Source organism: Harmonia axyridis, chromosome 5, assembly GCF_914767665.1.
Source record: "Harmonia axyridis chromosome 5, icHarAxyr1.1, whole genome shotgun sequence".
Taxonomy (NCBI): Eukaryota; Metazoa; Arthropoda; class Insecta; order Coleoptera; family Coccinellidae; genus Harmonia; species Harmonia axyridis.
The window spans coordinates 8,414,400-8,429,926 of NC_059505.1; the positions used below are offsets into that span (position 1 = coordinate 8,414,400).

The 15,527-nt window shown below is 34.1% G+C and overlaps 2 protein-coding genes across 2 annotated transcripts; one reads left to right on the plus strand and one right to left on the minus strand.

Moving 5' to 3' along the window:
• Nucleotides 1–255: 255 nt before the first annotated feature.
• LOC123680449 (serine/threonine-protein phosphatase 2A 65 kDa regulatory subunit A alpha isoform) lies at nt 256–10,059 on the plus strand. Its single transcript, XM_045618353.1, has 9 exons — nt 256–385; nt 458–612; nt 1,662–2,039; nt 3,333–3,527; nt 5,879–5,984; nt 6,044–6,559; nt 8,125–8,330; nt 9,396–9,678; nt 9,740–10,059. The coding sequence occupies exons 2-9, from the start codon at nt 529–531 to the stop codon at nt 9,748–9,750; spliced, it is 1,779 nt and encodes a 592-aa protein (XP_045474309.1). The 5' UTR covers nt 256–385; nt 458–528; the 3' UTR covers nt 9,751–10,059.
• On the minus strand, nt 9,934–13,680 carry LOC123680450 (peripherin-2). Its single transcript, XM_045618354.1, has 5 exons — nt 13,381–13,680; nt 13,032–13,325; nt 11,926–12,172; nt 11,730–11,879; nt 9,934–10,332 (listed from the first exon to the last, which is right to left on the minus strand). Exons 1-5 carry the CDS (start codon nt 13,647–13,649, stop codon nt 10,102–10,104), a joined length of 1,191 nt encoding a protein of 396 aa, XP_045474310.1. The 5' UTR covers nt 13,650–13,680; the 3' UTR covers nt 9,934–10,101.
• Between the last annotated feature and the right edge of the window lie 1,847 nt (nt 13,681–15,527).

Below are 15,527 nucleotides of genomic sequence, written 5' to 3' on the forward strand. Positions count from 1 at the left end.
CGAATATTTCGAAGTAATAAAATCAGTTACTCTTTAATATTAAACCTAGTACATAGGTACCTAGGAGAGTAAGGATGAAATCATTTCTTCAAAAAAATATTCAGAAAGGAAATTAATGTGAGAATATTGTTTACTTGAAATTGTGTAAAAGCCAAGTTTGGAATTATTGAAATATATGAGGTAACAATAAACTAGAATCATATTAATCTGTTTGAAATTATTAAATTAGTTTTTCTTGTTAAAAATCGAACATAGCTGAACTTGCGCAAAAATGTTTCGATCTCGATGAGTCAAGCGTCAAAAACGTGCAATGCCATCTAAATGCAAATGCGTCAATTTATCAGCCCTTCTCTGCATTTGACAAATCGTAAAAATTAATAAATTTGTAAGTTTTTTTAGTAGATTAAATCCTCATAATAAATCTGAAGTTCCATATTTTATCCTTTTCATTCGTTAGGCGTTTGGCTGTGTTCATCAAAATCATTAAAAACGACGGTATCGGCGAATCCAACTGGACTTGGGAGCACAATGGCAGCCAGCGACTCAGCGGGCGACGATTCTTTGTACCCGATCGCAGTTTTAATTGATGAACTAAAAAATGAAGACGTTCAGGTAAACAAATCTTATGTGATAAATTTCATTCTGGTGTTTTTTTGGAGGGGATAAATGTTTTGTTTTATTGATTTTGAATACCATTTATACATTTCAAAATAACTGCCTAAAGAAGTAACTGAAATTAGGTGTGATGTATCTAATTAAATATATTAATGGATTGAGGATGATTACATTCTAAATCGAAATATATTACAGCCTACTACTTCTTATTATCATGAAGATATTCCAGTTAAAATTTTTATGGATTGTTTTCTTGATGTCATTTTCCCTCCTAAACATTACCATACAAGGAAGATTTCATATTTTCATCAATTGTTCATATTGGATAATAATCATTAAATTTTTTTACTGCTTTCCTTACTTGCTTGAACATATTACTTTACTTTATAACTGAAATTTTATTATTCTTGCATTACGAATCTGCTTGGTCATGAAAATTTTAATTTTTTTGTTTATTTTACTTACATGATTTTGAACATTATTTGATAGTTGATTTTTTGAAAAAGTATTTTTTTATAATGGACAATTGTAATCATGAAACATGTTATGCTCAATAATTATTTTGAATATATTGGAAAATGAATGTAATCATGTTGATAAAGGGATAATTAGTGAGATTTCTTCATTAGTTGTTCTAGTGTAATTTATCAATTAATTCAATCTTAAGGTATTCCAACAAGATTTCAGACGATAACTTATTATATTTTACTTACTCTCTCAAAATCAAATTTCGTTGTTTTTTATTATTGTACAACACTAATGATTTTTATCTGAAAGAGTCTGGTGCCCAGTTAAAGAATTTGTTAGTTTCCTAAGTTGCTATCAATTTTTTGTAAGATTCATAATTCAGAACTTAAAAGCTAAATTTGTGTTGAGATAATAAAAATAATAAACATTTAAGTGGATGAATTGATAAATTGATTGACTTCAACTAAACTGCCAGTCTGCACCCGAAATTCTGAATTGAATTGTGCTTGACATCTTTTCTAGAAAGATGTTGCATCAATTATCTGTATTTCAAGATCTAATTTTATGTTTCCTTATAGCTTCGTCTTAACTCCATCAAAAAACTGTCCACAATCGCATTGGCACTTGGAGTTGAAAGGACTAGGAAGGAGCTGATACCTTTCCTCACAGAAACAATTTATGATGAGGATGAAGTTCTCTTAGCACTTGCAGAGCAGTTAGGGCAGTTCATCACTTTGGTAGGAGGCCCTGAATACGCCTACTGCCTTTTGCCACCTTTGGAAAGCCTAGCAACAGTTGAAGAAACAGTTGTAAGGGACAAGGCTGTTGAATCTCTCAGAGCTGTAGCCCAGCAACATACTCCAGCCGATCTAGAAAATCATTTTGTGCCCTTGGTATTGAGATTAGCTACTGGTGACTGGTTTACCTCTAGGACCTCTGCTTGTGGACTGTTTTCGGTAAGTTGTTGAATCTTAATTTTTATTGAACAAAAAACATAGTAATTTATATTAAAAGTGGGATATAATTGAATGACTTCAATAATTAGAATATTTTATCTTGAAAGGTTCTAATAAATGAATCATCTATTCAGTTATGATTCATTTTCTTCTTGCAATAACTTAGAGGCTTTGAACAACAATCTCTTCACAAATAATTGGTTAGGAGTTGGGAATTTTTCAAATTTGCATAAATTCCTTCGTATTGAATTCAATTTCCAATTTTTGTTTTCTTTCCCAAAACTTTAGTTAGATCAATGCTTATAATGCTTATGATTATAACAAGTCTCAAACTCAATGGTTGCAGTTGTACAATCCACAGTTATTATTTCAGTTTTTTAACTCACCAAAAGAATCTAGAAAATTTTTTGATTTATTATTTCTATCAATAAATCATAATTTTCATTTGTTGGCTTACCACTACACGATTTTTTGTATTTATTTTCAAGAGAATTTGTATTGATGTTTAGTGTCGTGTGAGTTTGAAGGGATTGATATCCTTTGATGGAAATCAAAGTATTGGTTAGGAATAAGACTATCCTTGTTATCATTTATTTTGTAGTATTTTTTGAAAAATTTTCATAGATCAAAAAGACAATTACTGCTCTGTATGATGCTGGATCATGTAGGAGTTTGCTTTTTTTATGTCGTAATCATAGGGACATTTTCAAAGACGAAAAATCAACTTCAATTAATGAGGATATTCCATTTTAAAGAATTTCCAAATATATTGTTTTAACTATTTTCAATAAAAAATGTAATATTCTTTTTTGGGGGGCATTACCCCCAGCACCACCTTTTGTTGAGCCCTTGACTTAATGAATTAACTTACATGCATGCTGTCTATCATTTGATTTATATTTTGTGAAGCAATATAATTTTCTTCATATGGTTGCCAACCCAAGAAATTGTGCAATAATTATGTTGATATTCTGATTGAAGAATAATGTTCTTGGTGTATGGACACCTTTATGTCATTGAAGATTTTCATTTCTTACCAGGTGTTGTCTGAACAGAAAGAAATATTCCTTTGTTTGTGTTGGTTTTTTATTTCCCCCTTTCCACAGAAATACAGGTATGAAATGGATTTTCTCAAAGAAAATTGAGGTTTTGACTTGATGCAGAACAACTTTTCTTTATATAAATCAATTGATTGCAACTTGAATCTGAATATCAAGATTCTACTTTTGATCTGTGATTACTGACTCATGTTATCATCTTAATACAGGGAGTTTTTTTTTTTTCATTTTTAAGGTTTGTTATCCACGTGTATCGGCCACAATGAAATCAGAGCTTAGGAAAAGATTTACGGATTTATGTCAAGATGACACTCCCATGGTGAGGCGAGCGGTGGCTACCAAGTTAGGTGAATTAGCCCAAGTGGTGGATTTGGAGCATCTGAAGTCTGACTTGATACCATTGTTTGTTCATCTGGCACAGGACGAACAGGTATGTGCTAACTGAATATGTTATAGGTTGAAGAACAGCTGAAGTTATAGGATAATAATAATAATAATTCCCTTTATTTCTGACCTCCAATCAGTAGACATCTACTGGATCATTACTATTTTGAAAAAAAGACTAACTTTTAATACAAGCGTAATATAAGTTGTGGTTGAAAGATAAAAAAAATAATTTTTGAACTACTCAAGTTTCTTTTTTCTTCATTACTTATTTGAAAAATATAAAAAATCGAAGTTGGATTACTGAACGTTAATACAAAACCCAAAATAATTAGGGATGCGCCGAAGCGGCTTTTTTGTGATTCGGCCGGATACCGAATCTCTCACTAAGCAGCCGAAGCTTCGGCCGAAGCGGCCACCGAATCGATTTTATTGATACTGAAACAGTACCAATAGCAAACAACTAACAACTCAATAATGACTTGGAACATTGTAACAAAAGATAAACTCTTGAAAAAAACAAATTGGTTTTCCTTATAATACCTTCAATTTGAATATAAACGAGGAAAAAAAAAATAAAAAAGAACAACATAATTTGATTTTTAATAGTCGTAATTCAGTAAAGGCAAATTATGGTGTATAAATAGTAACTTTTCTGCGTTTTCTGGGTGCAGTCTGCTTCTGGATTCTTCATAGATATTTCCTGCTTCTGAAAATGACCTTTCACTCTAAACACTAGAAGCAGGTGTTGAAAGAAATTTCATGAACAATTGACTCAGTGTTGGAAAAACTTCTTTCTTCTCTCTCCACCAAATAGCTGGATTGTCAGTTCGGGCAATTGAAGATAAATTTAAGTACATGTCCAATTCGTCTTTTATGTCTTTCAAATCATATTTTTCTTTAGATTTGTCATTTTAGTAGAACTAGTTGCTATTTCATCGAAGCATTGCCATAACTTGCTTTTTTCAGTTCCTAATCCTTCACTAACTTCATTCTTTTCCATTTTCTTCATTTCTGATAAAGGTAAATCGTCTTCGTCTTCATCCTTTGAGTCACCTAGTTGTCCTTGCAAGTGCATTAAATGGAAACATTCGTCCAATACACACAGTTTAGAAGTATCAATTTTCTCTTTTTCAAAAAAGGCTAATTGATGCATTCGATATGAGCGAGTCTCAACACGAAATTGTATCTCGTCGCTTCGGCCGAATCGAACAACTGCTTCGGCCGAAGCCGAATATTTGAAAAGTAGGCCGAAGCGGCCGGATACCGAAGCCGAATCGATGCTTCGGCGCATCCCTAAAAATAATGTTAAGTTTTACTATAGTTTCTTCATGTTTACATTTACAACTTATTCTCAATGGAATATACGTACATCTGATATGATATTGGTTAATTTTTGAATTTTTTTGACGCAGTATCATTAGGCTCCATTTGAGCTATATTCTCAAATTTGGAAATAAACAGGGGGCTCCAAAAAAGTGTAAATGACTGAACACATATGTTTTTTTCTTATGGAACATTTTACACATATGAAACTTCGAACAAACTTGGGTTCTTTTGTTCCATGCAATCTGAGAATTCAATAAAAAATCGGGTTCTTCCATAAGAGGAAACATATATTTGGTCAGTTACGTGTAACAATTTGAGAATATACCTCTAATGGAGCCTAATGATCGGCTATGGTGAAAAAAATTCGAAAATTTCAGATCTTAGCCGTAAAAGCGCGTACCGTCAATGATGGAACACCCTGTATACATATATCAATGGTTAAACTACTTGTTGTATTATAGTTGTATATAGTTGTATTATTTTCTCTTTCAGTATTGTAACGAGCTCATTACAGTACTAAAAACAGTGCTGTAATGAACTCATTACAGCATTGTTTTCAGTTATATTTTTCATTTTGTGGTTGTCAATACAGACTATCCTATCAAATTTCAACTCACGTTAATTGTCAATATAATATAATTTGGATATAGTGAAATAATTTGCAACATTATTCGCAATTTCTTCTAATTCTGGTGGTGTTAAAACGATTTCGTCAGACATAATTCACGATTTTAATGCATAATTATAAATTATTTCAAGATTCAAAACATACAATTCAAAGTCAAATTCCTTAATCTATCAATTTTCGTAACAATGACACCAACTGCCACGATACAAAACAAAAGTCACTAGGATGTATAATCTGAATTTTTCATTGAATTCCGACAATATTTCACAAAACTCGACTAAAATAGAGAAAATATCGTCTAATACTTGTTGCAGAAGGCAACTCCAACACTCATGCGTTCGAAAACTCGCTCATTTTCGAGTTTTGCACAATTTTATTTAATTTTTTTTTCATCTTGACTTTTTCATTTCCGAACATCTTATAATATTAACTTGTTTTAGGATTCCGTGAGGTTGTTGGCTGTAGAAGCTTGTGTTAATATTGCAACACTTTTACCACAAGAAGATGTAGACCAGCTTGTAATGCCAACTCTCAGACAGTGTACAGGTAAAATCCTTGGATACTTGAACGAGAAATAGGTAATTGACGATAATTTATTTAAACAGGTGACCAATCATGGAGAGTGCGCTACATGGTGGCCGATAAATTTACGGAACTGCAGAAAGCCGTCGGTCCGGAAATAACAAGAAGTGATCTAGTTCCAGCCTTCCAAAGTCTTTTGAAAGATTCGGAAGCCGAAGTCAGAGCCGCAGCCGCAAACAAAGTTAAAGATTTCTGCCAGAATTTAGATAAAACTCATCAGGAAACTATCATTATGAACAACATCCTGCCTTGTGTAAAAGAACTGGTGACCGATGTCAATCAACACGTCAAGTCCGCCCTTGCTTCAGTTATTATGGGGCTGAGTCCAATTCTAGGCAGACACAATACCATCGAACATTTACTACCACTTTTCCTAACCCAACTTAAAGACGAATGTTCCGAAGTTAGATTAAACATAATATCGAATCTAGATTGTGTCAATGAAGTTATTGGAATACAACAACTTTCACAATCTCTCTTACCTGCCATTGTCGAATTGGCAGAGGACTCAAAATGGAGAGTTAGATCTGCAATTATTGGTAAGTATTACTTTATACACACATCAATATCACAACAATTATATACAAACTGGAATATTTAGAGCAACAGACAAAATCTCAACGAGGTGTAAGGAACGTTTTCCAAAAAAAAAAAACAAATTTCACCAAGGTCACTTAACAGCGATCAAAAATTATTCCTAACCTGACTTATTATTGGTATGATCCGTATATCGCCGAGAATTTCAGAGCGGTTACTAGTGGTTTTCAATGGTTCAGGCAACCTGCTTCGTATTTATGGACCGCATGACACTTGTCATTGGTCAACTAAATTTTTCTTTGACAGAATTTTGGAGGTTATAAATGGTTGATCTCTTTCAATTTAATAATAAATCATAATTCTTAATGGTTGTGAAGGGTATTTGTTCCATAATTAAAATAATAAAGTTTTTGAGTGTTAAATGTCATGGAAAATGTTCATAAACAAAAATCTGAAAAATGAAAGTGGGTGTGGTAAGCAGTATAAAAAGTGGCGTTCTTTCATTCATCACAGATCCACCCTGATTGAAACATGATGAGCTGTCAGATGGCTCATCAGGTGTAGAACATAAGAACGAGCTGCAACCGTGGTTGAAGCGCTGAATACTTTGCTGAATAAAAGAACACATTTAATGTGTGGTTGCTCTGGTAACAGATAACTCACCGAAGTTTGAGGAAATAGTCACCGGTTTTTTAGGAATTGGACATAAATACGGACCACCAACTTAAGGTATGGTCCGTATATCACCTTGGTTACTATGGTTAGTAAGTTGGTGGTCCGTATATGTCAATAACCGGTGACTATTTCCTCAAATTTCGGTAAGTTATCTGTCACCAGAGCAACCGTACTTTTATCCTGGTTAGGTTCGGTAACCACGCCCACTCGGTTTGGCAGTTGTCATTTTAATTTTCAGATTATTGTTTATGAACAATTTCCATGAAATTTAACACTCACAAATATTATTATTTTAATAATGAAACGAATACCCTTCAGAGCTGTTAAGAACTTTCAGTTGTTTACAAATTAAAAGAGATCAACCATTTATAACCTCCAAAATTCTGTCAAAGAAAAATTTGGTTGACCAATGACAAGTGTCGAGCGGTTCGTAAATACGATGCAGGTTACCTGAAACATTGGAAACCACTAGTAACCGCTATGAAATTCTCCACGATATATGGACCATACCCAAAATTAGTAAGTATGGGAAATTTCATCTGGTTAAATGCAGTATAGGATAAAGTAAAGTTTTTTCAGTGTACTAAAACCATTTGAAGTACTGTAATTTAATTCAAAATTAAGATATCGCAATTATTACATAATTACTTCTCATTATTTTTGTTTGCCACTGTATATAATATAAAACGAAGTGACTGAGAATGGCATTTGAACAATTATGTTCCCGAGGAATCAAGCTACATTTCAAGAAAAAAATTGCTAAAAGAGGGCGAAGGATTCAAGATAAAATAAACAACAAACTTAGTTGAGATTTTGTCTGTTCCCCCAATTTTGCCGTTGTGTATAATAATGAATAATTCAATTCTTCTAACTCTTTACTCATTACTTCCAGAGTACATGCCTCTTTTAGCTGGACAGTTGGGGAGAGAATTCTTCGATGAAAAATTAAATACACTTTGTATGACATGGTTAATGGATCACGTGTTTGCTATAAGAGAAGCAGCTACCTTGAACCTAAGAAAATTGGTAGATCAGTTCGGTGCCGAATGGGCTGAAAATACGATCATTCCTAAAGTATTAGCGATGTCCCGAGATCAAGTAAGAAATTTTTTTGTTTTCATCAATTTTTCATTAATTTTTGATTGGGAATTATTTCTGACATGACATATAAGTAATTGAGAGAATCGTATAATTGGGAAATTAAAGTTTATTGATTAAGTGGGTTATCAAAAAATTCAGCTATGTTTTTTTTTACAAGAAAAAAAATGTTTCAAAGATCCTTAGTTTTTTTGAAGAATGAGATTCTGCTAAGAAAAATTTAAATACTCTAATCTTGACCTTGAAATAACCTTGTAAATCAAACTCCAAGGTCACATTGAATGCTTTCGATGTCCCCCTGAAGATTAAGAAACTTTGATTCGAAACATTTTTCTATCCGTGTTCTTCCCAAGGAGTTATTTCAGTGGATCTTTTAAAATGGGTCACCCTGTATAATGGCATATCTTCAAAAAGAGAATTTATTATTTTTATATGGCTTTTCATTACTTTAAGAGGGTTTCTATACCGTTTCATCGGTCAGTTCAAAAATAGGTACGCTATATTTTGCGCTAAAGACCATCGATTTATATGAAGTTTTTACTATAATTATTAATTTTTTGGATTGGAAAAAAACTCATGAATTTTTAATTGAAGAATAAATATACGCATGATATAACTTTTCTAACAAACATTTCTTTTTTTTAAGAATTTTCACCTAAAAGATTATAGAAAAAGTCTTGTCAAAGGCTGAAAACGCGGTTCTTATTAAATTAACAATGAAGCCGAAAAACCTATTTCAAATTCTTGCATGTGGTAAATAAGGTTTGAGATCGCTTCACTTATCCTGAAAATTGTGGGATCTCACAAACGCGGAGGGGAGAGAAGTAGTTAAACTTTGGCAGGTCACGAGAATGCCACATGGTATGAACCCCTCTTAAGAAGAATGTATTTTGTTATAATAATTTGACGGTTCCTGGAAGCAAAAGTGCGAAATTTCGTGAAAAAATTACATGAATCTTAATTTGAAAAAGTACGCAAAAGTTTCAGAATTCATGTCAGTGTGTTTCTCATATTTTTGTACCTAATTTTTCAAACCCTGTTTAACCTTGGTTTTTTTTTTTCTAGAATTACCTTTACCGTATGACTTGTCTGTTCTGCATCAATGTTCTGGCGGAAGCATGTGGCAGTGATATTACCACAAGATTACTTCTTCCTACAGTTCTTTTTATGGCAAGTGACAAAGTAGCAAATGTAAGGTTCAATGTTGCAAAAACCCTGCAAAAAATTGCTCCACAGCTAGACCAAGCTGTTATACAACCTCAAGTAAAACCAATCTTAGACAAACTTAATGTAGATTCTGATATTGACGTTAAATATTCAGCTTCTGAAGCTATCGCAGGCATTACTGGTGAGTTGAAACAAAATTATTGCGAGTAATTTTGAATCTAATTTACGTAAAAAACTTGCAGCCTTAGGATGAAGACAAACTGGAATGTGAAAATAATCATACAAATGAGCTGACAGAAAGATACAGAATGAAACATTATTATACATAATAAAATATTAATTACAGTAGATCTTAATATCTGTCTGTTGTGCTTTAATATTATTTAAGGAAATTGTAACATAGAGAACCTTTGACAAGTATAATGTTAAATTCATACGATACCAGTTCACCCTTTGTGTTATCTGAAACTTCATGAGGTTCAAAAAACTGCATTCATTTTATCCAAAACAATTCTTTATTTTGTATTATAGCAGGTTATTCTTAATAAAATTTTCTTCTTAAGTGTGTTTGTAAATTATTCTTAAAACCAATAAATTTATACAATCAAACTTTTTCTTCATCAGATGATGTTCTTGTTCTTTTTTTTCTTTTGGTTTTTCCACTTGTTTTCCCACTTCTACTCGGTTCTGGTGAGCTTATTAGATTTGTTTCAGTTCCTTCTTCACTTGTTGTTTCGTTTTTCTTACTTCGTTTACTGTATTTATCTTTTTTTCTAGACTTTGGTGAAGAACTCCTGTTGGAGCTTTCTGTTGTTTCCCCACTTGTTTCGTTTTCCTTGAAATAGCATATATATGATTAAATAATAAGTCATAGATGATGAGATTATTGAAAAGAAAAGTACATACAGTTCATTTATGGTTTTTGTAATGGAAACGCAAGCGCGTTTGCGCAAGAATTGGAATACCTACTGACAAATGTATATAGATGCTTCCAAAAATAAAAATTCAATCACTATATCCATTGTGAAAAAATACCGTGACACGTCGATACTAAATGACTTGTAAACAAAGAATGAATTGGCAGATTGAAATGAAATTTCACACACATTCAAATGAAGAATGTACCAACATAACAAAAAAAATAGGCTAGTAGCAGCGCCCTCACTTATCGAATCGCAAAACTTATTGAACAACACATGTATCTCGTTAGTCTCATCAAATTTTTTCCCCACCTTCCTTGAAATAGCAAGGGCTCGAAGCTCTAGTGTGCCGAGCCCCGGGGTGACACGCACCTTACTGGAAAGCAGCTAATATGACGATGATTTTTATTCAAATGTCGCTCTCAAGAAAAAAAAAATGACGGGTCTGAACGATTTTCCAAAATTTTCATTTTTTCACCCGAAAAGATGTTTCTTTTTCAAAGTAACTCCGTGTTTATTCTATCTGTAGTAAGAAGGGTGCTATTGAAAAACACAGTGAGCGATGTAAATATATATATCGGTATATAATGAAAACAACTGAACCTTATAAGGATGCAGATGCAAAATAAGCCATAGCGTGCCGTAAGAGAGGCCCAAATGTTGTGCGCGCCGAGGAATGGATAAATTTGGATCCTTTCAACACTTTCTTTTACAGCAGCAATATTTTCGATCAAGCGTTCATTTCGACAATGTGTGGGCCTTGAGACATCAGTAACAGATCCAGTATTTTCGAATTTTTTTACTGTCTTACCAATTGTACGCTCAGATGGACTATTATGTCGACCATAATCCGTCCGTAATGGACGAAACGTAATTACTACAGAATTATTATTTTTGTAGTAAGTTTTGACAATTTTACACGTCCAGCTGCAGATAAACGAACCATATTGTTGAAGGGCTAACCTTCAATTAAACAAATGACAGTTCTGTTTGACATATGTCATTGAAACTGGGCTGTGAAATCCGGACCATGGCATGGATAACCTAGTATGTATATCCTGTATTGAAGACAACTTTATTTCAAATCACCTTCTTGCGATATTGTGGTAGTGTTGAACCAAGGTGTTAAATATGGTTTTCACAATATATTTTCACATTGCAACATACAGCCTTTTTATTTTCACTCAACATTTCATTTTCAAAAATCAAATTCTTATAAATAAACTTCAGAAGATGCTTTTGTTGACACAATTTGACTAAATGGTTAATTAAAACCTGAAATTTTTTCTGAATTACAGACAAATGTACTTACAGCCATTATTTCAGCCACAGATTTTCCCCCTGTATATCCACAATCACCTCTTCCAAAAAGCCATCCTGGGGCAACACCATACGGGTCTTCAAGCAGAAGAGCATTTCTTGCCGAAGTGTACAAAATTCTTGAAATCAGAAATATGAATAACTTCATTAAATTATTGATGTAATCCAGTAAACAACATTAAACTCACTTGAAACGCAATAATCAGAACTGTAGTGATAATGAAAGAAATTATTGCTTTTTCTATTGGTGCTTTAAGATATTGAAGACATCCTTCTGTATTTATGGAACTGGTCACTATGGTGGGTTCATCGGACCAAATATGAACTGATTGTGTTTGCTGTATTGGATCATGTAGACACTGCATTGGAAAATCAACTTTACAGCAACTCCATGGCAATACTTCTAGACTATTTGTCTCCGATTCACTTTTTAGCCTGAATGAAATATGTACACCTTATGAGATATTATCTGAACGTGTACATCGTATCATTCACGAATATTTGTGCATAAGAAAACTGTGTGCAAAATGGGTGCCGCGCGAGCTCACAATCGATCAAAAGCAACAACGTGTTAATGATTCTGAGCCGTGTTTGAAGCTGTTTAAGTGCAATAAACCTGAATTTTTGCATCGATATGTGACAATGGATGAAACATGGCTCCATCATTTCAGTCCGGAGTCCAATCGACAGTTAGCTGAGAGGACTGCACACGATGAACCGAATCCAAATCGAGGAAAATCACAACAGTCAGCTGGCAAGGTTATGCTATCAGTATTCTGGTATGCGCAAGGTATAATATTTCTTGATGACCTCCAAAAAGGCCATACCATCAACAGCGATTATTATATAGCGTTATTGGATCGTTCAAAGGAGGAAATCGGTAAAAAACTGACCCATTTAATGAAAAAAAGGTGCTGTTTCATCAAGACAATGCGCCGTGTCACAAATCAATGAAAACAATGACAAAATTGCATGAATTTGGCTTTGAATTGCTTCTGCATCCACCGTTTTCGCCAGATCTGGCCCCCAGCGACTTTTTCCTGTTCTCAGACCTCAAAAAAATGCTCGATGGAAAGAAATTTAGCGCCAATGAAGAAGTAATCGCCGAAACTGAGGCCTATTTTGATGCGAAAGACAAATCGTACTACAAAAATGGTATCGAAAAGTTGTAAGATCGCTATAATCGCTGTATCGCCCTCGAAGGCAACTATGTTGAATAATAACATCGAATTTTGCCAAAAAAATGTGTTTTACTATGGTAGACCGGGGACTTTTCAGTTGGCCTGTTACTCACTTTTTGATCACATCAGAGTTCGCATTGTAGTGGTATTTCGTTAGCCATTCTAAATCATACCAATCTTGATAACCACTAATCCCACAGCATTCAAGCTGATACTGAAGCTTATCAATGGTTTCCTTCCATACAGTATCTTTTAAATAATTCCTCATACCATGCTGAAGGGAGTGCTTCATCGAACGAATAATGTACTTACTGACTTTTCGTAAAATCGAACAAAGAATCATTAAGTTGAGGAGAATATTACCTCCTGCACATGTCCACAGTAGAAGCAAACCACTGGTACTCTTTCTAAAACGTGATTGAGATATATTTTAATTATTGGGATGTAATTTGAATTCGTTACTTCTGCGGTTGATTCAAACATTTCTCGCAAATTTTGATGCCCATAACGTAATGCAAAAGAACATGGGTCCCATATATTCCAGTTACGACGAAAACGAAGTTAATTTCAGATCTTTCCGAGTATAAAATTGGAGCAAAGTATAAAACCATATAGGCAGATGTTGACGTAATGGAGAGGCCAAGAAGTATCTGTAGGAAGTTCAATCCGTTGAATAGAAATCCCAATGTACGCCTTTGCTTCAAAGATAATTTGAAAACACCAAATGACATTTCTTATTCCGTCATCCGAAATGTCCCTACACTGACACATATGCCATAATAAAAATTTTGAAACTAAATGAAGTTTTCTTTAGTCCTTATTCTAGAGAACAGGATGCGTGACTTGAATTAATTTCAATTAATATGTATATTCTTTTGAGATAGAACAATACAAAAAAATATAATCTTCAAACAATAAAGCATGTGTAGATAAAATCTCAGTATTAGCAGAGGAAATTTAAACGGGGCATCATACATTTCAACTTATGAAAGAAGTTAAGAAGAGTACAGTTAAAAACCTCACCAAAAACTTTGTATCCCCGTATAGGTGTAGAGTGATTGGTTTGTTTATTTTGTTTACAGAATAAGATGACATATTTATATTGAAGGGCTCCTTATTCATCCAAACAAACTCTTTTCCATCCTTCCTCTTCACCAAAATTTTACGACATATATATGTACACTAACTATGTATACTAACTGACAAGGAAATTGCAACACCCAGAAGGAGCTGTTTAAATTTTAAATTTTTTTTTGGTGAAACATTATAGTATAGCAAGGAGTAAATGATTGAATTTGGAGAAAATAATCGTGAAGGTTTTTTCATGTTACTGTAGTTGTTTTTTGCAAGTTTTTTAAATTTCACAACAAACCAGCTGTTCGAGGAGATCTGAAGTCGATGTTTAGTTGTTAAAATGCCTAGACCACGTGTACGCGGAATTTATTGCCAGCAATGCCAGCTAAGGTAATTTGAAAGTGGTCGAATTAGGGGTCTACGGGAAGCAGGGTTGACATTTCGGGAAATCGCTAACCGTACGAACAGAAATCCAACTACTGTTATGAGATCTTGTCAAGCGTGATTTGATAATGCCCAAAATCGAAGAAGAGTAGGCACCGGACGAAAAAAGGGGCACTAATGAAGTTCAAAATCGACGTCTAAGACTTATGGCCATTAGAGACCGATTTGCGACAACTCGATCTTTGGCTGATGAATGGTTCTGAGAACACAGCCATCCTGTAACTGTCCAAACGGTTTACCGCCGGATAAAGTCTTCAGGACTGCAGCATTATCGACCCCATCTTGTGTTACCTCTGACGGTTGAGCTTCGCCGGCAACAATTACAGTGGTGCAGAGAACGCCAACATTGGAATGTCGAATGGCATCAGGTCATCTTTTCCGATGAATCTCGGTTCTCCTTGGGTGCACATGATGGCCGAAGAAGGGTTAAACGACATTGGGGAGAAAAACGTGAAGCTCAGTTCAATGTTGAGCGTCATGTAAACTAGACAGTAGGCTTTATGGTATGGCGTGCTATCGCACATGCAAGTAGGTCACCTTTAGCCTTTATTCGAGGTAACATGACAGCGCTGCGTTACCTTAAAGAAATAGTGGAGCCATATGTTGTCCCTTACCTTAACCGTCTCGAGAATCCAATATTTCACCAAGATAATGCCCGCTCTCATGTTGCCAGAGTTAGTTTAAACTTTTTCGAAGCGATCCATGTGAATATTTTGTTATGGCCGCCCAGATCCCTCGATCTTTCGCCCATAGAGTAAATGTTTGGAACATCATGGGTAATAAAAAACCACCCACGGACTTTGGCGGCTCTGAGACATGAAGTACAGATAGCTTGGGATAGTATTCCTCAAGAAGAAATAGACCATCTTATTGCATCAATGCCAAGACGTGTTGGGGAGTGTATAGATAATCCCGGTGGGCAAACATAGTATTAAAAAATTTATTTAAAAAAATTGTAAACCCTTCGTTCTTTTCTCCAAATTTCAATATGTAATTTACTCCTTGCTATACTATCTATATTTCACCAAAAAAAATTCAAAATTCAAACAGCTCCTTCTGGGTGTTACAGTTTTTTTGTCAGGTAGTGTATT